We start from the raw sequence: 24,458 nt of genomic DNA on the forward strand, positions 1-24,458 counted from the left end.
AGGTGTTGGTTTTTAAGGCTCTGCCCTTGCTAATGACCTATCTATGGGACTGAATTTCATGCTGTTCCCTTGAACTTGTTCCCTGGAGCGTGGGCACTTTCAACACCACCGGTGACCTGCAGCCCTGCTCCAAGGACTGGCCAGGCCTGGGCATGCCTGTGACTACCCCCCGCCCATGCCCTACTCCAGAGGGAAAAGGACCTGGTCTCAGAGGCTGGGGAGTGGGCCAGGGGTCAAATTCTTCCCTGACTGCTCTGAGCCCTCCCTTTCCCCCAGAGCTTCCTCAGGACACAGGGATACCAACCTTCTCCCCAAGAAGATTTTATTGAACGCACACACAACATTCACCCTTGGGTGCAAATTCAATCCAGCCAGTGAAGAGACAACAATGCTCTCGAGAACACGGAGTGCTCGCCACCAGCCCCCAGCACAGCCGGGGAGACCGACCACGGAGTGGGCTCTGCTTCCCTGGGGCCCCACAGCATCCCTCATCTCACACTTTGTCTCCGATGGGGCTTGGGGGGCTGCCCGGGGTGGGTGGGCGGATCTGGAACCGGTGCGGAAACACCTGAGAATCCTGGAGGTGCCCATGTGCCCAGACACCACGTGGCTCCCTCGCCACCTCAGCGGGCCGAGAACACGCAGAGATTGAGAGAGAGAGAGGGCTTGCCCAAGGGGCCGTGACCGGCTCAGGAAGGGGCTGTGTGCCGGCAGCTCCTCGCACCTGGTGTCCGAGAAACTCCGGGCCAGCCCTCCCGGCCTCACGGACCCACACAGGGTCCCTCAGACGATGACAAGGCTCCTTGGGGTTCCGGGGGCCTCCAGGAGCCCCCTGGCCCTGTCAGACACCTCTGAGACTGTGTGTCTGACCATTCACAAATAGGAAATGAGAAATCAGGTCAAAATGCTCACAATTTCCTGCATGTCTCAGATGGTTGTTTTCTTAAATGGTTGGGCCGTATTTTAACTCGGTTTATTGAAACTAGTCAATTTTAAGAATCGTCAAATCAATAAAGTAGAAAGGAAAAGATAGATAAAAGAAACAATAACAAAACATTTCAATTTAGCTTTGGTGACGTGGGCCTCAGGAATTTCTACGCTATGTGGGCAGGGGAGGGGGTGGCTCCTGGCCCTTCTCCGGCCTCCAGGCTGCAAGAAGCCAAGTTCATGCACTCCCCCAGGGCCTGGAGAAGGGCTCAGAGCCCCTGCCCATTCCTGAACAGCAGCTGGGACTCTTGCATCAGTCTGTGGCATTCAGCTTGGCTTCCCAGTTGGGACCTGGGTGCCTGCTTCTCAGCTCTTCCCCCGAGGTCCCACGCGACAAGAAGCTGGGCCCCATTTCAGTACATACTAGAGGCAGAGCACAGGACGGCAGCCCGACTCCTCCGGATGCACTCAGTTTACCTGTTGCTATTTTCTCTTCTACGAATCAAGAGTTGCTGGTGCTCCCAGCCCCCACGCAGGGCTGGCTGCGACTGTGTTTGGCTGTCAGAGGGTTCCCAAGGATCCCTCAGCCCCAAATCCCTCCCAAGCCAGAAACAACTGAAGGTTGGGGTTGGGTGAAGACTCAAGAAAGAACGAACGAGTGAGGGTATTGCTAGAGAGGGTTGTAAATGCCCTTCCAGGTAGGCAGGCTCTCCAGCCCGGGAGGGGGGCTCCTTACTCCAAACTCCAGACCACATGTGTCTGGTATAGACGAGCTCACACCGAGGCCACCACCGATGCCTGTGCTGGTTCCTGCGGGGGTGTGCAGGGCCGGGCTGGGGCAAGAGAACAGAGCTGGGGAGGGGAGGCCTTGTGGAGCCCTGGGGCTCCCGGCGGGAGGTTTCCAGGAGGACGGTGGGTAGGACTTGGTCTGGGGCAGTCATTCGCCCAGCTGACCTCTTTAGTGCAAAACCTAATCAAGGGTGCAGGGGAGGGGTGATGGCAGGGCTACTGGGGTGGGCGCCCAGGAGCTGGGTCCATTCCCAGGCCGGAACTGGCACCATCTGCTAGCGGCCAGACCTCAGAGATGGGTGGCGTGGAGGGGAAAGAGGGGCGGCAGAGAGGGGACCCATCCCTTCCCACTGGCAGAACCTGGGCGGAAACAGAACAGCAGGGGAAGCAGGGCCCGCCAGCCTCGGAGCACAGTGGCGGGCGGCACAGCGCGTGGCCCGGCTTGCCCTCGCTCTCGGCGCCTGGCTCACTCGAAGGTCTCCCACTGCTTCCTGAGCTGCTCTACTGAGCCTGGGGCAGGGGCCGGGCTCACATCTTGCTTGGTTTTCCGTAACAAATCCTCAAAGGGGTCTCTGGCCTCTTGAGGAGCAGAGGGCTGCAGTGCTGGCTCCAGGCCCTGCGGGGGTCTGGGAGGAAGGAGGGGGGCTTCTCCGGGCCTCAGGGCCAGCCCCTGCTTGGCCTCAGCGGCCCTGGCACTTGAGCGGGCCAGGGGCAATGTTCGGATCCTCGAAGGGGCGACCATTGGGGGGCCCAGGGGCTGCAGGGGACTGGTGTGGGCACCCATGGGCATCTGGCCGAAGAGGTTAGGCATGGAGAGGGCAGACAGGTTGGGCTGAGATCTATGTGGGACACAGAAGCCAGAACTGGACAGCAGGAGGCTGGGGGCAAAAGCTGGCCCCAGGGGAGCAGGAGGGGCCCCAAAAGGCCCGGCTGGTGTGGAGACCAGGGGCATGGCGGGCAGAGCCGCTGGCACGGTTGGCACAAAGGGATTGAGCGATGGCTGTGGAAATGGGGTGGGGGTCCCTGTTGGGGGGAAGCTGAACTGGGGTGTGAATGAGGTGGCTACGTTTGGGGCTGAAGGTCCTGGTGGAAGGGTACTGCCTGGCCAGGCTGTGTTAAGTGGGTCCAGGAGGGCCAGCAGGGCGTCACCACTTGTGCCTGCAGCCCCTGGGGCCAGGCTGAGCGGCTGCAGTGGTTCGGTGGGTCCTTGGCGGGTGGCGCTGGGGAGGAGCCCGGGGAACGGGGCTGGACTCAGGGGGGCTCGCCTTTCCCACTCAGCCTGCGGCCGCTCTGAGAAGTCCCCGAGGGCGGCGCTGGCCGCCTGAAGTTTGGCTGGGCGGGCAGTGGGGGGCGGAGGCACGATGCCCAACTCCGGGGTCTTCCTGCCCTGAGGTCGGGGGATGGTAATGCTGCCCGGAGTCGGGGTGGGCGCCTCCTCCTTGTCACTGGGGTTCAGGATGCTGTCCTGGGCTGGTGGCCTGCGGGGCAGAGCCAGGGAGCTCCCAAGCAGGGATGAGGGCTTCTCAGGGGAGCTGGCCGGGAGCTTGCTGGGGATGGCCATGTCGTCCTGGCCCAGGCTCCAGAGCTTGTTGTACGGGTGGGTGAGCTTCAAGGCCATTGGCATCCCGCGGCTCCTGTCGCTCCTGTTCAGGTCCAGCCTCTGTTGGAGAGAAAGAGGGAGGCAGTGACCAGAGACTGACCTGGACAGACTGGAAGGCAGCACATATCCATCCCCGTGCCCCTCCCGTGTGCCGGGTGGGCGCTGAGACTGGGATCCCAGGCGTGTGGCCGATCGGGTCCCTGGGACTCAGAGCAGCCGGGCCCAGGGCACCAGCAGAGAGCCCGGGTCTGTCCGGACGCCAAGCCCAGGCTTCTCTGTTTTCCTCTTTTCCGACTCCAAGTCACGCTTTTTTCTCACCGCACAAAGGGATTCCAGAGAAAGCCCTTGTCCTCTTACGTCAGTGTCGCCAAGTAGTTTTAGGAAAATGACTCCATTTATTGACCATCTACTGGCTGGGCCTTTTTTACTTTTCAAAGCATGTGGGTACTTTTAATCACCTGTGAGCTTGAAGGTGAGTGAGGCACGGGGTCTGAGCAAAGGTTTCTTCCCTGGCTGGCAGGAAAACAGGACTGGGCTCATGTCCCGGCTCTGCCACTCGCAAGCGACACGACCTGGGCGCCACTTTCCCCTCTCTTGGCCCGGACTTGGTCCTCAGCGGCAGGGGAACAGGGGACTCCCCGCAGGAGGGTGCGCTCGAATCACTGTACCCACGGGAGCTCCTGTCAGTTCCACAGACCCAGAGACTCAGCAGCCTCCACTTGCAAGTGGGGAGACAGGCGCAGAGAGGGGATGAGACACATTGGAAGTCGCGATGGCGGATCAGCGGTCCCATGCAAGTAATCCGGAATCCAGGAATTCTGATCCAAAGGTTCTCCAAGGAGACTTGATGGGCACGGGAGCACGCCCACTTGGATCAGGCGTCAAAGCCCCGCCTGGGGGTGGGGCTGGGGCCCTGGGAGAGTGGAGCACCAGCACACCCCTGTCTGATGCACAAATGGAAGTGAGGGGTGGATTTCCACCAGGTGTAGCATCTTCTACGGTGATCGCCGTTGAGGGTGGCTCACTGGCTGTCGGCCGGGCTGTTGGCCCGCCCGGCAGGGTTTGCAGTCAGACTGACCCTGAGCATCGGCCGAGGACCCTGGAAAAGTCACTGTTTCTCCCTTGGTCTCCTTCGCTGTCACACGGGGGGTATCTGCCTCGTGTGTGGAAGGCACCGGCCCTGACAGGTACCCACCCCACCCCGGTATCATACCTGATAGTCAAAGGTTCCTGGCTGCTCCCTCAGGTCTTTGGGGGTCCGGAGATCCTCCAAGCTCTTGGCCTGGCCCAGTGGCTGCAGTGGGACATCCATGTCCAGGTTGTTGAAGACGTCCTCCAGGAGGTCGATGCTGGCAGCTCGGTCAGGTGGAGCTGGGGCAGGGCCTGTGGGCTCCCGCACTCGCTGCTCTGGGCTCTCTGCCTCGTCACCTTCTGCGCTGTCTGACTCCTTGAGTGTCCGATATGGCTGAGGCCTGGGAGGAGGCAGAGCAGGCTGGATCCTCCCGCCCAGAGCCTCCACGGGAGGAGCCAGCAGCCCCCACCCCCAGGAAGAGTACACCCGGGAGGCCTGGGGACAGGTGAGTGTCCTGGGGTCCCTGTGAGTGCCGGAGTCTGGTCACTGGCAATCTGACAGACCTGGGGCTGAATTTGGGTTCTGTTGTTTATTGTGGGACCCTGGGCAAATTGCTTTGGCTCTAATTTGCACTAAGGGGATCCACTTAGTTCCTCTGAAAACCACAGGACCCACCATATGACTGGGAAGGGGGCTTGCAAGCCATCCAGACAAGGCATGAGGAACGGGACGTGATTAGAAAGGGAACAGGCAGCCTGCCCATTCCTGAGCCCAGTCTCTGCCCTCCCACCTCCCCGTGGCTCATGGGGAACTGAGCTGGGAGAAATTCTCCCCCCGGGTAACTACCCAGCACGCCTCAGGACCCTCAGGAATAACTGTCTGGGCCTCAGCCTGTGCTGACCTCTGTTCTAGCTCTGGTCTTGCCATCACTTGCTGTGGGACCTTGGGCAAGTCTCTTAACCTCTCTGAACCTCAGCCTCTTCCCCATTCCAGAGTGTATCTCCCTTGCTGGTGGTGGTGGTGGTTATGTGAACTACCTGCCACGGTGCCTGGCAAATGGCAGGCACAGAGGCTGTTAACAGCCTTCTGTACATTTGACTCAGGCATAGGTGACAAAAGGTTTCTCTAACTTTCCTTTTTCACAATCCTCAGCCCCCAGGGCACCACTGGGTACATGGAGAACGGTGCCTGGATAAACCCTGACTTGACTCTAGTGAAGACCAGGACAGAGGCTAGGGCTGGCTCTGTCCCCTGTGTCTCAGCAGAAACTGCTCACGGCTCTGGTAAAGTGGGGGAAGGGCGCCACCTGCTGGTCCCAAAGTCACACTTGCAGGAACCAGGGTAGGGAACCGACAGCAGAGAGAGGGCTCAGCAGTCAGGACTCCATCAGCCTTTAGTATCTTGAAGTTCAGAGAGGCTAAGTAACTCACCCTAGGTCACAGAGCAAAAGGTAGCAATGGATGCCGAGTTGGAGAGACTTCAAAAGTTTCCACTGACTCTGAGCCATCTGACCAAGGAATTAAAGACCTTTTAACCAAGCTTGAACACAACCAAGGAGTAAAGAAAAGTCAATGTGCTCCTTACACTTAAGGAAGGAAATAGTATTCTTTAAAAAGAAACCATTTTATTTGGACTTACGATGGGCCAGTTCCTTGTCTTTCCTGTGCGACTTATTTTTATTTATTTTTACTCCAGTATAGTTAACTTATGAGCCAGTTCCTGTTTAATAACACACACCACACACAAGAACCTCTACTTTTCTTAGGTCATGGCCAAAGGAGTGAGCGCTATTCACTATTTAAATAATTAAGGCATCAATTAATTTAAAAAGAACGAGACCCCCGCACTCTGTGGTAGGGGGTCCTTGGACATCACTTCGGCAGGGTGTTTTTATCTGCAAGGTGATTTTGAGTTGATTATGTGGATGAACAGGTCTTATTCCAATGGTTCTACCTTTATTTTAACTAACAGTAGAGATAATAATTGACACATTAGGCCTATGATATTAGAGATATTATTGCTGAGGAGAAGGTTAATTTTTTGAAGTTTTGACAGAAAAATTTTAAAGAAAAAGATTCAAGGTACAGAAAAGGTGGTCTGTGAAACTCGGGCAACACTGACTTAGGCCACCACCTTCTGAGTGAGGACAACGGGAGGGGACTGACTTGCCTGTGGTCACAGGTGAGCTGGTGGCAGAACCCTGCTACCCCAGGGGGTGATGGTAGGAGCAGAAGTGGTGGGTTTATCAGGTGCCCTGAGCAGCTCACAGGCCTGGCTCAGGGGAAGGGGCTGGGACGGGGTGGAAGGGAAGAATCCCCTCTTCCCTAAGATGGTTTTAATAGCTCACTCCCTAGAGGCTGGTTGTGGCCCCGTGGGTGTTCAGCAAAGGGCAGCTCCCTTCTGTAAAAGGCTCCCATTAAAAACATTACAACTTCGTTAACAAATGCAGACAAAAGCTGTCCCTCTGCTTGAGCCCAGCTGGGAAAAACTTGTGGGTAGATGGGCAAGAACTGGTAAAGAAGGGGTAACTACCAAAGCTTAACATTGGGCGGTGGCTGGATTGTGGGCGAACCTTCTTTTTTCTAAGTTGCAATTTATAATTAGCATGAGGCACAGGCGATAAACAGCGATGATATAAATTATCTTAAAGTCAGGCAGATCGATACAACATTTGGATCTGTCAGCAATAACATATACGCTCCATATCAATACGTGTTTTTTCTTTTAAGGTTAAAATCTGACCCTCCGTCTCCGTAGTTTTCTGAGATGGGCTGAGCTGGAGGAGGACCCAGGCATCCACAACCACTTCCATTAACGGTCAAGTGCAGTCTCCTGGGTAAGGGACAGAGACTCATGCTCCCGTCTCACACCTGTCGGCCCTGCCACCCTCCCGTCACCTCACTCCTCACCACAGAGCCCACGGGGCTGGCAGAATGAACACCCTGGGCAGAGGCACACACGGGGGACACTCACTCACCCCACGTGGTGGCACAGGGGCACCGGAAGGCAGTGGCTCCAGACGGCCCTCCCCACACACAAGGGCAAGCAGCACTGGCCCCCCTCCCCCACGCGGCCCAGGAGAGTCACCAAGCAGAGCTCAGGGAAATGGAAGAAGGAAGGAGAGACCATTCAAAGGGAGCGGAGAAGAAAAAGCTTTCGGTGAAGCCAGAGCTCGGGCCCTCTTCCCGCTGGCATTCATCGTCAGAGGAGTCTTCGGAGAGGAAGACCGCATAGTGTCGCAAGGGCTTTACCAGGCTGGGGCAGAGGAAGACAAGAGAGAAGAGGCAGTTAGGAGGCACCCTCAGAACTCCATGTGGCCGGTGGGAGGGGGGCGTCTGCGTTCGGCACCTGGCCCCCGCCTCCCTCTGCCAACCTGGGGTAGAGGCTCCCTGGAGAAGGCCAGAGGGGGCCTGACCGGTCCCCCAAGGTGAGGAAGCTGGTCCCGAACAGAAAAGAAACCGTGAGTTTGCCATAGGTGTCGAGAGCCTTAAACACGGATCCAGCCACCTATGACCTCGCAACCCCACGTCTGTCTAGAAAATCCTAAATGTAGCAAAGAAGGAGACACAAAGACATTCACTGCTGCCATGCTGAGGATATCAAAACACGGGACATCTTAAACTTCCAGCAATAGGAGTCTGCTGGAGTGAATTATGGTACATTTGGCTGAATATTACCCACCCATCAACTATAGTGTGTCTAAGAAAGAAGAATCTAAAAGCCAGGATGCAGAATTGTAATTGCACTGCGTTCTCTCGCAGCTACTTACGGGAAACCGCACAGAAAAAAGACCGGAAAGGGATGTACCTAAATGTCCACAAAATCTAGCGGGATTAGGGGCGAATCCCCCCCTCCCACACTGCCTCTTTTTATTTTTCTGTGTCTTCTACACTTTCTTCAATGTGCATACCTACTTCAATAATCAGGGAAAAATAAAAATAGAAAGTTAAAGAAGAAAGTGAGCCACGTGGAGGGGCACTGGCTAGAAGGCCCTTTTCTGATTAGCGGCTGTTCTCTGGAGTCTCCCTCACATGCCTCTTCAGAGAGTCTTTTTCATCTGTGATGTGGAAATTAAATATTCATTGTTATAAAAAATACATCTCCCTTGTCAGCCACCTGTGAGCTCTACCTCTATAAACACAAACACTACACAGCCCCGAGAAAGTCCGCGTGGCTGCCATGAATTATACACTGACCAGGGCCCGGGAGAGGTGCGGGCTTGGGAGAGGGGGAGCTGGGCCGGACAGACCCGGGGTCACATCTGGGCCCCACACACCGGGCTGGGCATGCTCAGATACCAGTGAGGGGGGCAGAGGTGAAGTTCGGGGGACGATGGAGTAGGAAGCGTAGGGGTGCCTGGGTGGGGGGCAGTCTCCTCTCCAACACCCCCAGCCAGAGCTGGCTCCTTTCTCTGCTTTTTTTTTTTTTTTAATTTTTTTGATATTTATTTTTGAGACAGAGACAGAGCATGAGCAGGGGAGGGGCAGAGAGAGAGAGAGGCAGACACAGAATCTGAAGCAGGCTCCAGGCTCTGAGCTGTCAACACAGAGCCCGACGCGAGGCTCGAACCCGTAAACCACGAGATCATGACCTGAGCCGAAGTCGGAGGCTTAACGGACTGAGCCACCTAGGCACCCCTCCTTTCTCTGCTTTCTGATGCACTTCTTTCCAGGTTTCCTTTCATAAAAGGGCACCGTGTCCATAAGAGTGAATGGGAACCACACCGGAGGGTCCGTGACGGGCAGCAGCTATTCCTGGTGGACCAGGAGAGCAGGCTGGGCTGTGATTTGCCATCGCCAGTGCTAAGGCAGTTGTCACCAAGAATATGCTATTCTTTTAAAAGGAGAACCCGGGGCTGGCTCCCAGAGCTGCAGAGCTCCCCGGCACTCGCATACCCAAACCCCCTCACTCCTTGCGTCATCCTTGGAAGTTAGGCAGGCTAAGCGGTTTGTCCTCATACTGAGGTGGAGACCGAGGCTCCCAGAGGGGAAGCCACTTGCCCAGGGCCACACGCAGGGAGGTGGCGGGTCGCTGGGCTCTTCCCCTTGCCCAGGCTGCCTGCCTGGGTGTCAGGGACTTGTCCTTCCCAGACCAGAGATAGCATCAGCCTAGGTGGGGTGTTCTCCTCCGGACTCAGGACAGAGGGCAAGAAGATGTGATTCACAGAAACGAGGCCACCCAGCTCCTGTCACACCCACTGGGGCATAAAACAAGGCACAGACGGGCCACCCCACACAGCCACTGGAATCCTGCTCTGATTCACCAACTCAACCTTGTCACTCTCCTGCTGGACACCTGCAAATCTACGACACCGCAGAGCAATTCTGAGGCAGCTGGTTGTGTGGTGAGTAGACCCAGTAAGTGGTAAGAATAATAACATCCAGGTATTCACAGGATGATTTACTCAACTGTTTAAATCCAGCACCGGACGGCTCTCCTGAGCAGGTGAGGAGGGGTGGAGGGTGGAGAGGAGGGTGGCCTCCTGCTCCACTCTGAGGAGCTCTGGAATGTGCTGGGTGGGCAGGGGTGAGGGTTGCAGGGAGGCAGTGCCCAGCGCCAGCTGCAGGCAGGATAGACACCACGCTGTCCGCCTGAGCCTGTCCACCCCTGCAGCCTCCTCCTGCCGCCCCCCTACACGCCCCGCAGACCTCCCTGACATCTTTTCCTGCTCTGCCTGCTGCCCTGACTGCGGTCTTGAAGACTTGGCTCAATGGGCCCTCTAGAAAGTCTCCCTGGAATCCCCAGCTGGAGCTTTCCCCTCAGATGAAGCTAGCTTCCCCTTGGGCTGAATGTTTTAGCACTTCATCCATACCATTTACCTCTTGCAATTCTGTTTCTAAGTCGAGTTCCTCAAGGGCAGGGGCCTGGCTCCTTCTTCTCTTTATCCCCACATGGGGCACAACATTAGTGCGATGGAGGTTTGCAGTCAAATGTCTGGAAGCCAGTGTGCTGGGGAGATGAGGCAGCCCCCATCCATCTCACCCACCTTTCTGGAGCCCCAGCACAGCACCTGTCCCTTTCATCAGCTTGGGGCTACGGTATAAAAGTGTCCCCTGAGGTTCCCCGTCTATCCTCTGAGACGTTGAGGCTGCAGAGTGGGACCACATTTGGGGGTGAGGGTGCTGGGTACATAGGAGCAGGCAGGAGTCTTGGAAAAATGTGTAAAATAATATCCACTGTGCCAGGGGCTTTACACAGATTATTTCCACCCCTCCCAACAGCCTAGCAGGGAGGTGTATCACTGTGCTGATTTTACAGAGGATGGGACTGTCATTAGTCCGTCCGTCCGTCTGTCTGTCCGTCCATCCAACCAACCATCCATCCAACCAACCAACCAACCATCCATCCATCCATCCATCCATCCATCCATCCATCCATCCACCCACCCACACTTCCAGGTAGAGGCACTTCCCGAGTGCTAGGTGAGCACTGGGCATCTCTGTGAAGGAGAGAGAGGTAACCACGTGACCTGGCCAGGGAGTGACAAGCAGAGATTCTAGGCCAGGGCCCTCACTGTCCCGTCAGCCGGGCTGCTGGTAGAGGCGTACGAGGGGACACACACCTCTGCTTAGGTCAACCTGAATGAAGCTCTTTGGTGTCCCTCAAATCCATCCCGAGTGCCCTTCCAACACCCATCCAAGTACGGTCTCCTCCTCTGGCTTCGACCAGAAAGCAGCAATCACAGCTTGGCACGTGAGCCGAATGCCAGGAAGGTCTGGACTCACAGAAGAGCAAGCAGCCTTTTGGCTTCACTCAACCCGGCTGCCGCAGTTCACACCCCCGTCAGAGTCCAGGGCCTCCCCACATCGGTGTGGTCGCGTAGCAGGCCTGCGGGGTGAGAGGGGCAGGAGGGAACCACTTTCCCTCTCCAGTCAGCTCTCCTGGCCTGGCCAGGCCAGGCGGGCCGGACAGTGGCTTCCACAAGAGGCCCAGGGTATCTCCGGAACATGCCGTCTGTCTCTCGAGAGTGACGAAAACCCTCGCCGGGTGGTTTGGTCAGATCAGAGTGTTTTCAGGCTTCGGGCCACGTGGATGATGACGACGATGCAAGCTAAACGCTGGCCGTACAGTTTCCTTAATTCCTTTATCACGTGCTCGCTTGGCAGAGAACGCCAAGGCTCAGAGAGGGCCAGTCGCTTGCCCAGCATCACACAGCAGCCATAGGTGGAGCCAGGAGTCTGGATCTGTTTGACTCCAAACCACTTTGTGATCCCGCCTCTTCAGTTCTGTGTATCTGAAACAACGCGATAAGGGGCAGGGTGTGCCCCCTTCCACTTTTAATAAAAGGTGAGATTTCAAAATAAACTGATTTAAATTCAGCTGCTCATGTCCTCCTCTGAAACACAGAGTCAGATATTTGTCAGAGATAAAGGATGAATCGTTGAAAATGTCCAGGTTTAAATTTTTTATTAGCTTAAGGCAGAATACGGGGAGAAAAAAAAAAAGCGTACCTCTTCCCTCATTAACCCAATTCAGCTAGTAGCCTGCAGTCTGCCACCCACCACTCGCCTGGATTTGATTACACACAAAGAGCTGTCTGTGAAAAGGCAGGTCGTGGTGAACTTGGCTACCCAGCGAGGGGCTGCCAGAGTCTTGGCGAGAAAGAAAGGCCCGCTGTCCATCACCATTCAGACCCCATCATCTCCCACGGCTGCTCCCGCCTCTGCCCACCTCATCTCGGAGTTCCCATGCAGATGACTTCCCGAACCCTTTCTAATGTTTGGTTTAACGTGTCGCCGGTTAGCGCACGCGTGTGACAGTGGTGACAGGCGCGGCTGTTCCTTTTTAAATACCATGTCAGAGACACGGCGTCAGGAAGCGGGGACGTGCTCTGTGGCTCTCCGCCGTGCCGGGATCGCATGGGCTTATTTTTTAATGAGGAAGATCTGCATCTCGAGAGTTTTTTTCATGTGTCACATCGCGTGGACAAATCAGCAGCACGTCACGCTGGCCCAAAATGAAATGCTGACAAATGTAGATATTTCAAATTTAATTGACATTTAAATGTACTTGAGATAAGGAAGGGAAAAATCAGCAAGGACTTGGTCTCCAGAGGTAACGAGGGGAGCCGGTGATCATTTTTTAAAGGATCATTTCACTCCAGCACAAAGGATCTTCGCTTTGTAAATGGCCGCCCTGGCATCCTTTGATTACAAGGCTCCTGTTGGGCCGATGAGCGGGGACAGGCCCCAGGACAAGGCCAGGTCCTGCCTGCCCAGTAGATGTGCCATTCTGTGCAGCTTCCCATCACCCCCCACTTCCCAGCCAGATGACCTTGGGAAAGTCATTTTACCTCCCTTCCCCCTAATATCTTATCTGCAAAATGGGGGTTCTACAGCCCTCCTGATGGTGTTGTCACGAAGTTGAATGAAATTATTCGTAAAGGGCTTGGCCTCATGCCCAGGGATGGTACATACTCAATTACTATCCATATGCCACATTCACCTGCTGACAGACAGATTCTGGGCATTTTCATCCGGTGTAGGGTCTTCCCTAGGTGTTCAAGGACGAATATAAGGTGGCTCCTGCTTTCAAAGACTTTCCTGGTCAGGGTTAGTGGTCCCCTAACTGGTTAGGTCAGGGTTAGGTCCCCTAACCTAGAGGGTTAGGGTCAGTTGGGCCCATGGTAGCACATCACAATTCCCACGCCATGTGTTGGTGGTATAGGGGTGAGCGTGGCTGCCTTCCAGAACTCCCACGCCATCTCTCCACCACCATAACACAGGACCAAGACTCCAGACCACACCCGGGCATACGCATAGATGAAAACAATAGAACAGAGCCCTGAAGCAAGTCAGAGGGTCTTTGGGGGAAACAAGTTGGTGCACAGCCCCCAAGGGAAGCTCCAGAACTGCACTGGAGCTATTCTCTGTGTGACCTGGGTTAAGAGCTAGGACCATTCTCAGGGAGGAAGAACTGGAGACAGATACAGAACCTCCTGGACACTGGATCTTTGCACTCAGTTGTATGTGATGATCTACTCTAAAACAGGAAGACTGAATCACTGCTGTCATGAGTCAAGATCACCAGCAGAGGGTGTTCTTCCTGTCAGGTCAACTGGTCTGGTGGGGATGGGTGGGTGTGAGAGCAACTTTTTCTCACCCCACTGGGAACGTGCCCTGCCAGAGGGCAGTGGGGGGGGGGGGTACCCCTGGTTCAGGGGCTCTTGGTTGAGGCTCCATTCGGGAGGTGATGTGGGAGCTGGGCTTCCAATGCTGAGTATGGAGGAGGCTGCAGGATGGCCTGGAGGGGTCTCTGGGAGGAGTGGGCACAAGGGGCTTGAGGTCAGGGCGGGAGTTTCAAGAAAAGACTGGCAGGGTTGGTAGGGACCAGGTGGTGGAGGAGGGCCTTGAACCCACAGGAGGACTGAGGTGACGTGCCAGATTAGGGGGTGATGTGAGGACTGGGGAGGGGGCCTTACTGGCTTGGCCTCATCTCTCTCGAGAGGGTTGGCTGTACCCTTTATCTTTCCAATCTTCATCATTCCATCTGTCTGTCAACGTTTATGTTCATTTATTCATCCCTTCTTTTGAAAAAACACTAGTGTCAACATGTTCCACACCCATCCCCGAGACGCCCTGAGAAGTCCTCCTTCCCAGTCCTTCTCATAGGCAGAGAAGCCCGAACACAGGACCCGGGCTTCACCTTCCCATTCTTCAGGCTCTTTGGTAGAGAGAAGATGGGGGTGGGGACACCGTCTACACGTTTCCTACCCAGAAGAGAAACTGTGTAGACTGTAAACAACAAGTAGCCCTCACCCCAAGGACCGCCTCTGCCTGCCCTGAGCCTGAGTCTCCTGTGGGGGCCCTGGGAGCAGTGGTGGAGGACAGGGTGTCTGGTGAGAAAGCAGTGGACGTGGCCATGGGACCCTGCAGACCTAGCTGCACATCCTGGATCTAAGGCCACCATTCCACCTGTTAGAGCCTTGGTTCCCTCACTGGCTGAACAGGTGAACACACCTGAGCCGTGATGACTTTTGGGGGCGTGTGTGTGTGTGTGTGGTGGGGAGAGTAGGTTAACCAAGGAGACACGTAGAAGTGCTGGGCCTGAAACAGGCCCTGAGAAAGGGTGACGGGGCTCCTGGAAGAGGGAGGGGCTCAGGAGAGGTGGCAAAACTTTCAAAGGAGGCTGAAAGCAGCAGGTCTTGGGGGTGGGGCACCTTCTCTCCCGGGGGTGCGCTAAAGGCTTGGGTTCTCAGCTGGAACTAACTCTCCCTGTCATGACAGCTCCTGGGAGGGCTCCTTCCTTCTGAACGGTAGGCAGAAGTGGCTGGGGACAAGGGAGACCTGTGTTTGCCTGGGCTGCTGCGCATCCCTGGGGACTCCTCAGCAGTTCCTTCTTTTCCGATCTGGGCTCAGGCTCCACGTCAGACTTCTGCCGTGTGGCTTTGTCTCCAGGGCCCAGAACCTACTGCTGGAGAGGGGAGGGGGGCCTGAGTGGGGTCAGGGGCCTCTCTCACATTGCTAATTGGGTCTGGGACCCTCTGCTCCAGGGTTTGAACTCTTGGCTGCTCAGGGAGTGGGTCCTGGCAGGCTGCCAGGGGGTCAGTACCGAGACAGCTGTCCCTACCCCTGGGGCCCAGGGCCCAGCTGGCATCTTGGAGACTTGCTCCTGGGGCTGATGGCAGTTTCTGGCTCTTAGATGGCCTGGGCAGGACAGGTGCTAGTAGCTTCACAGTCACACCCAATCATATTTGGCACACAGTAGGCGCTCTTTCCACATTTGTGGTTAACTGACATCCCTTCCCCATCTCCAGGGTGCTATGAGCTATGAGCTATTAGCTTCAACCTGTCTTCAGTGATTCCCTTGTCCATTCATTCAGTAGATGTCCCCGAGCAGAGCCCTAAGCTAGGCTCTGGTCTGGGAGTTGAGGAGTCAAAGCCGAAGGGCGCGTGACCCTTGCCCTGGAGGGGCTCCTAGACCCCTGTGTGTGTGACGTAAGAGAATACAAGGGGCAGGTCAGTGTGGTATTGGGGGGGGGGGCGCGGGGCCAGCCAGGGGGCTGTGGGCATGGGAGGGAGGGGCAGCTGATGAGGGAGGGCAACAGGGTGGGCATCAGATTGTTGACAGCAGCAGTCCCTGCAGGAGGGGAGACTGCTGTGCCCCGCCAACCTAGCATGCCAGTGTGGCTCTTGTGGGCGGTTTCCCAAATCATGTTCTTTGGGATGTGAACAGGCATTGTGTTAAAAAAAAAAAAAAAAAAAAAAAAAAAAAAAAGGGCAGGGGCGCCTGGGCGGCTCAGTTGGCTGAGCATCTGACTCTTGGTTTCGGCTCAGGTTATGATCCCAGGGTCCCTGGTCTTAAGCGTGGAGCCTGTTTGGGGTTCATTTGTTCTCTGTCATTCCCTCTCTCCCTCTCTGCCTGTCTCCCTCTCTCTCTTTCTCCCCCTCTGCCCCTCAGCTCATGCTCTCTAAAAAAAAAAAAAAAAGAAAAAAAAGGCAAAAAGTCTTGCCCAGGGTTTCTGGCTGGCAGCTAGTGGGCAAGATGCTGACCCAGGTCTGTCCCTGGCACCAGAGTCTTAGGCCACTGCCCTGGCAACAGTTCACCAACCACACCCCTGGGGCAGCTCTGGGCCTGGGTAGGAGGGAACGGGGCTCTACCCCACTGTGCTCTGTGGCCAGCACCACCAGGGGCTGTGCTGAGCCCTGGTCTTGAGGACATGGCAGGGTGTGGAACATCGTCTTTGGCCAGAGCACGTGTGCACCTGGCCCAAAGAGATACAACTGCAGTGTTCTGAGACCTTGTCTGTGGGTAGAGCTCTCACTAAATGCTTCTGGCAGCTTCCTCTGATCTTATTTTAATCTTCTGGGGCTTTGGGTGCTGGGGTCACGCAGTGCAATTTGGATGATCAGACTCTACAAATTCCTAAGCAGTGGGGGCTGGCCATTTGGTGCACAGACTATCAGCCCAGCCAGCACAGCCTGCGGAATTTCTCCTTGGTCAGAAGGATTCCTGGGGCACCTGGGTGGCTCAGTCGGTTAAGCATCCGACTCTTGGTTTCAGCTCGGGTCATGATCTCGTGGTTCGTAAGTTCAAGCCCTGCGTGGGGCTCTGTGCTAACAGTATGGACCTGCTTGGGATTCATTCATTCATTCTCTCTCTCTCTCTCTCTCTCTCTCTCTCTCTATCTCTCTCTCTCTCCCCCTTCCTCACTCACTCGCACTCTCTAATTAATAAGTAAATAAACAAACAAACAAACTTAAAAAAAGGATTCCTAATGCAGCCACATGCTCCTCTGGGTCCCCCCAGACTCAGATTCGCAGGCAGTCCAGAGTTTTGGTGGGAGTGCAAAGTGGTACAAATCTTTCAGCAAGTTATTTAGCAATTTAGAAATTTGCCTCTATGACTGGGTAAGGGTACAGGGCAGTGACAACCTCTCAGGGTCTCAGCTACTTCTTCTATAATATAGAGCTAATGATACTTTACCCTCACTCCCAAGATTTCTTGCGAGGATTAAATGAAACGGTGTATATAAAGTGCTTGGCCAGCATTAATGGTAGTTGTTAATCATTCCATTCCTTATGACGATATCAGATGAGAAAAGCTTTAAGAACAGGGGCATTTTTTTCCGGCGTTTCGGGTCTACAGATCCAATCTAGAGCAGTGTACAGATCCAATAGGAGGGGGCGTGGTGAGGCGGCCCACGCATGGACGCAAAATGCGATCTTGGCACAGTCACGCACGGCAGGGGTTACAAGGACACGGGCAAGTCCACAGGACGGAATACTGCAAGGACGCTGCAGCTCTACAAGATATATATAGGAAAAAGACCTGAGGGGAACCTGCAGAAATGCTGGTAGGCAGGGAGGTTCAGAATGATCTTGTCTCTTTTGCCCAACTTCTGGATTGTAAGGTTATTGGGTTATTTTTATAGACAAACAAAATCACTTGAAAAGAGCAGAGGCTCGCAGATCTGGCCAGCGAGGTGAGCAGGGCAATGGCTGGTGGGCCCTCGGTGCCTGAATCCTGACCATTCCTACTTAGTACAATGAAACTTCAAATAAGCAGCCTGCAGCCAGTCAGGACTCCTGGGGGGGGGGTGGTGCCTGGCTCGCCCGCTGGAGGGGAGACAAAGGTGTGCCGTCAAAAGGGTTCAGGCTCTGCAGCTGGTCGGCACGGGGCTCGTCTCTGATCTATACTGACTGCAAGCCTCTTCGCCATTAAGACTCAGAAGACAGCCCTACCCTTCTGGGTTGTCGTGAAGATTAAGCGAGGTGGAGGCTGTACGTGACTCTGTCTGTACCCTCAGCAACTCTGTGAGGGCCACTGCCCGAACCCCCACCACGGGGAACAGATGACGAGCAGCCCGGCCCGCGAGAGGCACCTGGGGACCAGCAGGCCACTCCTCTGTCTGCACACCGAGCACCATCCTGAGGGGCGGGCGGTACTGAGCCCAGCGCTGCCTTTGAGAGTTTGCCGCCGGCTCCTTCTAAGCGTCACGTTGGATGAGAAATTCTCCGATCCCTGGCAGGCCAAAGGGAAAATAAGTTGGGGCCTGACAGCCATGCACACTGCGGCCGAAATAACCTTTAACAGGTGGGAGATGGGAAACTCCTCGTGCCCACCGCAGCCCCCACTGTCCTCATTACTCACAGTAACTCATGGTCATACTTAGGTTCGTAACCAAAAAGCTTGGATGGTACCGAAGAAGGGGTGAGGCCTGTGTTATCAGACGGTCGATCGCACCATTTTCTAGCCCAGAGACCTTCAGCCAGTTCTAGAAGTTCTCTCTCTGAGCCTCAGTTTCTCTGTGAGAGGGGAAAGCCACCACCTACCTTTCTCAAGCTTAAGGGATGGTTCAGTAAAGGTCGTAGGCAGAGGCACTCAGGCACCAGGGGACACTGCTTCTTTGCCAGGAAGACGACTGAATGGCTCTAGATCCCAACTTCCAGGAGCCAGACAGAAAGGGTAGCGTGTGGGGCAACTCATCTTAGGACACAGAATCACCAAAATGACGAGGGGACCCCGTGGGCGGCAGAGTGTAGCGGAGAGAATGAAATCAAGTAGCATGTGGAGTCCTGGCCCCGCCACCTTCCGACCAGATGACCCCGGGAACAGCGGTCAAATGCATTTTCTGAGCCCTAGTTCCCACTCGGTGGAAGAAGAAACAAATACCCGCCGAAGAGGGCCTAGAACACAACAGGCGCTGGGCTGTGCTTGCTGCTAACTGGTCTCTGACCCCCAGCCCGCACTGCCTGACCCCTCCCAGCCCTGGCTCTCACCCTGGGGAATCCTCAGGGCATTCCGGCAGCCCGTTCTGAATAATGGAAGTAGCTAGTACTTCTGGAGAAGAAATAGTCACTGAATATTAATTAGCAGGTGTTAACTGGAAAACAGAGGGAATGCTTTCCCCAGAAATCTTTCTGAAGTGTTCCTCCAGTTGTCATCAGACGGTTGTCAGGGGCTGGGACACCCACCTTTGATTCGGAAAGAGCATTTGACATAGGAGAAAATTTCATTTTGGGGAAATGCAAGTCAAAACAGAATCGGCACGGGGATTCTCTTTAAAGGCTGCCTTTAAAAGATCCCAAATAGCTCACACCTGGTAGGGTTTTGAAGCTATTTGCTGAATGAATGGATGCATGAATGGACAGATGGACATCATCTGGAAAGAAAGAACTAGAGTCCAACGGGTGGGCCAGCCAGAGAGCTGGCAGCCGATATTCCTGGGCCTTGATGAATTCCAGACTCCGAGCTGCTGCGGGAGGCCAAGGAGACTGTCTTCTTGTTAATCAGCTCCATCTTGCCGTCCACAAAGTTAATTATTTAATGGTCTATTTGGAAGTGAGAGTTGGGGCAGAAGCCGGGAGGACGGAACCTCTTGCTCCACTTCAAAGATCTCCTGTCTCTTGCTGCCGTCCGAACCCTCTAAGTTGCCGATGCACTTTGATATTCCCAGCGGAGACAAAGATCCGTGAGTCCAGAAAATCCAGGCCAGATTAAAGGGCCAGGCACCGAGTCCACGTGCCCCACACGGAACCACCGGCAACAAAGGCCCATTAGGATCTGGCTCCTGCCTGCCGGCTTGTCTTCTCGTGTCTCCCAACACAATGCTGACAGATTGGTGGAGCTGCTTTCTTTCCCCCCCAGAACAATATTTTATGAGGAGTCTGTTTTATTAAAATATTTTCCGCTGGATGCTTCCTGTGTTTCAAGAACTTGGTCTTGCCAGCTGGAGCTGATGACAGTTGAGAAAAACACATCCAAGTGCTGTTGTGACATGGCATTTGGAAGTGGAGGAGCACAACGGGGGTGGGGGGGGTGGGGGTGGGGAGGTGGGGGGGATGGGTAGGCAGCATGGGAAGAGATGCAGGAAAATACCCCGGTTGCACCAGAAATGTCGCTGGTATTAGGGGAGAACGGCACCCCTCCCCCCCACTAAAAAAACGCGAACAAAAACTCTTGGAATAACATCCCCAAACGTACTTCTCTACCACCTGCAGGGCTGGAGCTGCCGTGGCGGACAGAGAACCTGCCATTTGCGTTCTATCACTGCCAGTGAACTAGCGCCCGTGTTCCCACTGGTTCATTTCAACCCAAATGTTTCCGGAACAGAAACCTAAAACACGGCGTATTGCACAAAGAAATGAAAAGTGATACTGGCGCAGTTGGGCTAACGACCAGGATGATGGGATGGCCAGACGCTGGCTCTGGGGCATGGACTGAAGAGGCTTCCCCTATCACTGGGCTGGGACAGCAGCGGCATAAATGAACGAAATCAGGAATTCTAACCTCTAATTGGTGCCCTGGTCACAAAATAGGAAATGGTTTTCAGTAACACGTGGAGTGTTGCTGGCTCTGGGTGCTCTTGGGCATGCACGGCGACTCTAGGCTTGCATTTCAGTATCTACAGACCCACAACTCTCTATCCCAGCATGGTGTCTAAAAGGTTTAGCCCGGTTTTAAAGACGTGGTTTTAAAGGAAAGTAAACTAATTTCATCTCTTCCTAAGGAGAAATCTTCAGGGTCTGAGGAACTCTGGAGCCATGGAGGACTTTCTCCACACGGGGGCAGTCATAATCCATGCGAGTCAGGGCCAGAACTATTCCTTAAGATTCCCACCGTCCTATTGTGCAGAGGACAAGTTGTACCTACAACCAACTTCAGGACTCCTCTCTTCCACAGTTCACATAAACAAGCATCTCTCAAGATGTGCGTGCTCACACACACACACACACACACAGGCCATCTCCCAGCGCTTTCTGGGCAAGGTTGTGTAGGCCTAGGTCAGCTGGTTCTGTAACAACACAGTGGCCTCCAGCAATGCCATACTGTAAACCAGAAATCCTGGAAGAGCTCAAGTGTGCTGCAACCTGGGTTAGGTCACAAGTGGACATTTCAGAATTTCTTCTTCCTTTTGGCTCCTTTTCTGGCTAGGGCCTGCCATTTCCTTTAGCTTGTTTCCTGACAACTTTTCTGAAGGTAGAGCAGACAGGAGGCACGTTCCTCGCCTCAGCCAAGGGACTTCAGGGTCCCCGGGGCAACAGTTTTGGTTCCCCTAACAAACCCTAGACTGAGAGGCTTTCGTGGACTTTTTCAAAGCATCGCAGAAAGCTGGTGTGTAGCTGCTGAGTTGTTTGGGGAGAGCCCCAGGGCTGTGGGCCTTGGGGACAAAGGGAAGCACTCCAAACAGTTTGGGACTTGGGGCCGTGTGCCGCTTCAAGCCTCACATCATCCGGGCAGCTCAATCTCAGGCGTTGCTTGCCCACCTGTCGTCTCCCTCGTCTATCCAGCATCTGTCCTGCATCGATTCTGAGTCGGGCCCTCTGCTGGCTTCTGGGCAGAACACCCAGTGCTTGCCTGCAGAACTCTGGGCCCGAGGGGAAGTGGAAAAGCCAAGCCCTAGTAAAATAAATGCTATGGCACAGGTGAGCAAAAGTACTGACGGGTGTGGGGCGACGGATAAGGACTGTCCTGGGTGTAAAGCCAAGCTTTAGAGACCTTGAGCACCCCAGGCCTAGGAGGGTGGTGGCCCTTGTTAAATGGGTCAGCTCCTTGACCAGGTTCCTAGCTCTCTCCTGCTGACCTTATACCTTTGGCATAAGAAAAGGCCTGGAACCTTCTTCTGAGCCTGTTTGAGTACGCTCTGGGTGTCACCACTCAAAACCCAGCCCAGATGCCTGGCTGGAGGCCTCCGGGGCCTCCCGCCGGCATGAGAACTGCGAGCAAACGCCGATGCGGAAGATCAAGCCTAGCTCCCCGACTGACCTCTTTGTTGAAACACCCGCTCAGGGCTCCAGGAAGCCCTTCAAAGGCCAGGGTTGCAGCGTGGACACCGCAAAGGCCTGGCCCACTGGGCTCTGGCAGACAGAGGGGAGGTGAGTGACGGGGTACTCACTGCTCGGGGCTTGAGACGGACGTCCTCCGGCCTTCCACCGTGATGTTGCTCTTTGGTCTCTTTACCACATGTGGACGGGGAGGGCGCACCTGCAGCGGGCACAGAGGGAAGTCCCCGAGGAGTGAGTTGGAAAAGCCACACAGGGACATTCCACACATCTAGATGAGCAGCCCCAAAATAAACGTGGAGGCATTTGCATAGCACAGGCTACAAAGCCTCTGCTTCTCGTGAGAACGTGGCACTGAGTGTGCAGCAGATACCCGCACGGGAAATCCGTGGCCTATTTAAGTGGGAAAGGTTCTTCTGAAGAGCTTGGTCTCCTCATCTGCAAGGAGGGGACGGCTCCACCTGCCCCCTCCTTGCGGGGCTGCCGTGGGAGTTCGACCAGACACTGTCCACGCGGGACCGGGATGCGGAGGCCCTCCTTGATGGTAAGTCCCCCCTCGCCTTCTTCTAGAATGCTGAAACTGGTTTGGTACAATGAAAAGGTTTCACTCGGGCTTTATTTTTAGGGTACACGTGCTTATTTCCTTCTTTTTACAACTGAATTACAGGATGCTTATTTTCCTGAGGAGGAGCGGGGAATAAAGCAAGTGGTCGCCATCACCGAGCACCAATAAAAATCATTTTTCTGTTCCCCAGGCTGTGTCCGTGCAGTCCTCCTGAGCACGGCTCGGCCTGGATGCCACACACCCCGTGGGGCTCCTACATTCACGGGGACCTAGCTTGAGGGTCGGTGGTAGGGGTGCGTGACGGGGAAGCATACGGCTTCCTAATCCACAGCTGGCCTGTGGCAACAAGATGTGGGCCCACAGAAAAGGACACCTCCCTCCTCCCCCACCAGAGCCTGTGATGGGAGTGAGGCTAAGAATTTCTAGGTGTCCTTAGAAGGATCCTCGTCTGTTCCAGTCCACGTTACGTGGCTTTAATTTTGGCCCCATCATCTCTGAACATTTCCAGTGCCAGAGAGGGAGTGGAGACAGCTAAACCAAGAAAGTCTATCTGTGACTTTTGTTGCCAATAAAAATGCCTGGACGTCCCCATGCAGGGGGCTGGCTCTCTCTCTGCAGATGAAGGGCCAAAGTGGATACAATGCCACAATTTGCTGAGGTCCTCAGACAAGACAAGGAAGAGCACACACATGCTCCGTTTATTGCCCCCCCTTTCCTGAGCCCCCTGCTCCCCACCCCCCAGCAATTTGTGGGCAACACAGCACAATGGCTGAGGAACACAGATTACAGAAGTTGGCTGCATGAAAGACAAGTCTTTATAGAGTCTCATCAAGCCCTCAGGTCTCTGCATGTCTGATCTAACCGAAGTTTTTCCTGTGGAGTGGCCAGTCTGATCTCAGCCTTGTTTGGCAAATCAGACACACGGTAACAGCCAAGTGCATTCCACGAAACTTGTGGTCTTCCCCCCACCCCATTACCCCCCCCACCCCCTCCACCAGGGTTACTCTGAATGAGGATCCAACCTCCCCCCCACCAGGGTTACTCTGAATGAGGATCCAATGAGATGGTCGCGGGAAAGCACGAGCAAGGAGTCTGGCACCAGCCGGGCTTCCCCGTGACCTTATCAGTAACAAAAAAGAGGAGGAGGGTGGGCTATCTCTGAATTAGAAGATGCCATCCAGGATGACCCTTGCCTAGCATCCTGCTCCGTGTGTAGTGTTACAGTGGTCACTCAGCAAGACTTTGAGGAACAGGTGAATGTTGCTGCTTGGAATCTAAGAAGCGCATAATACCGTTGCTATTATTGTTACCACGGTTATCAGAACCATGTCTGCTCCGAAGCAGACGTCCAGGCTCCGTCCGCTCAACCTCTGAACCGGTTTCCCCGCCCAGAGCCAGACTCCTCTCCCTCTCGCTGCTGCTCAGCAGGATCACGGGGCTGGAACGCTCCCCCAGACTTTTCAGCACAAAGGCGGATGTGCAGAGTGGGCTGACGGAGCAGTTCTGCCCTGCCCCAGAGGTCCCGGGGTGGGGGTTTCGGGAAAGGTCAGATATTAAGGCCTGTCAGCCTGTCCTCTTCGCACACGGCTGCTCCTCGCTACAATAAAGGCGGGTTTGGAATGTGAACTTGTGGCTGAAATGGGGGGATTAAGTTTGTGGCGACTTCAACTGAACTTGCAACGTGGTGAAACATGGGGAAAAAGAACAACAGAGCTAATTAGACGAGCTGAGCTGTCAGAGTGCCGCCGAATGGCTCAGCGCCAACAAACAAAAGGAATGGGTTGGCAATCAGCAGGATCGATGGAGAAGACTGCTTCATTAGGGATGATAAAACAGACAGAGCAGGGAGAGGGGGTGGGGGAGGGGAGCGGGGAGGCAGGGAGGCGGGGGAGGGAGAGGAAGGCACAACAGACCCGGAGACAGTCAGTCACCTGCACAGCTACAGACACACCCAGAGTCACACACACCTGACTGGTGTGGACAAAGCCAGACACAAATTACACTCACAGACAACCATCCAGAGACACGCACAGAGGCCTCCAGGCGCCGGCATTCAGCCTCACAAATACACACTCACGAGAGTCGAAGGTACGTGCACGAATCACACACTTGCGTGCACACACACAGCCAGAGACGTTCAGCTGGAGCCGCAACCAGGCACACACACGCGCGCGTACACACACACACACACACACACACACACAAAATGGTTTAATGAAGCCCGAATCACAAGACGATGCCGACTACTGGCCCGTCAGATTTCAGCGATCACATCGTCTT

General features: G+C 54.9%; 1 protein-coding gene across 21 annotated transcripts in view; it reads right to left on the bottom strand.

Moving 5' to 3' along the window:
• Window positions 1–305: 305 nt before the first annotated feature.
• Window positions 306–24,458, bottom strand: part of DENND1A (DENN domain containing 1A) — a 509,645-nt gene continuing 485,492 nt past the window's right edge. For 17 of the 21 annotated variants that reach the window (XM_060608727.3, XM_060608728.3, XM_060608735.3 and 14 more), the window contains 4 exons: window positions 21,727–21,815; window positions 7,515–7,643; window positions 4,530–4,788; window positions 306–3,376 (listed from right to left, as the gene is read on the bottom strand). In XM_060608727.3, coding sequence (XP_060464710.1) covers window positions 2,183–3,376; window positions 4,530–4,788; window positions 7,515–7,643; window positions 21,727–21,815 — 1,671 coding nt within the window. In that variant the 3' untranslated portion in view covers window positions 306–2,182. Of the gene's footprint in view, window positions 3,377–4,529; window positions 4,789–7,514; window positions 7,644–16,933; window positions 19,567–21,726; window positions 21,816–24,458 lie in introns of those variants that run through there. The other 4 variants (XM_060608723.3, XM_060608720.3, XM_078436507.2 and 1 more) reach the window with 2 other exon arrangements.

Source organism: Panthera onca, chromosome D4 (assembly GCF_046562875.1).
Source record: "Panthera onca isolate mPanOnc1 chromosome D4, mPanOnc1 haplotype 2, whole genome shotgun sequence".
In the NCBI taxonomy this organism is placed as follows: domain Eukaryota; kingdom Metazoa; phylum Chordata; class Mammalia; order Carnivora; family Felidae; genus Panthera; species Panthera onca.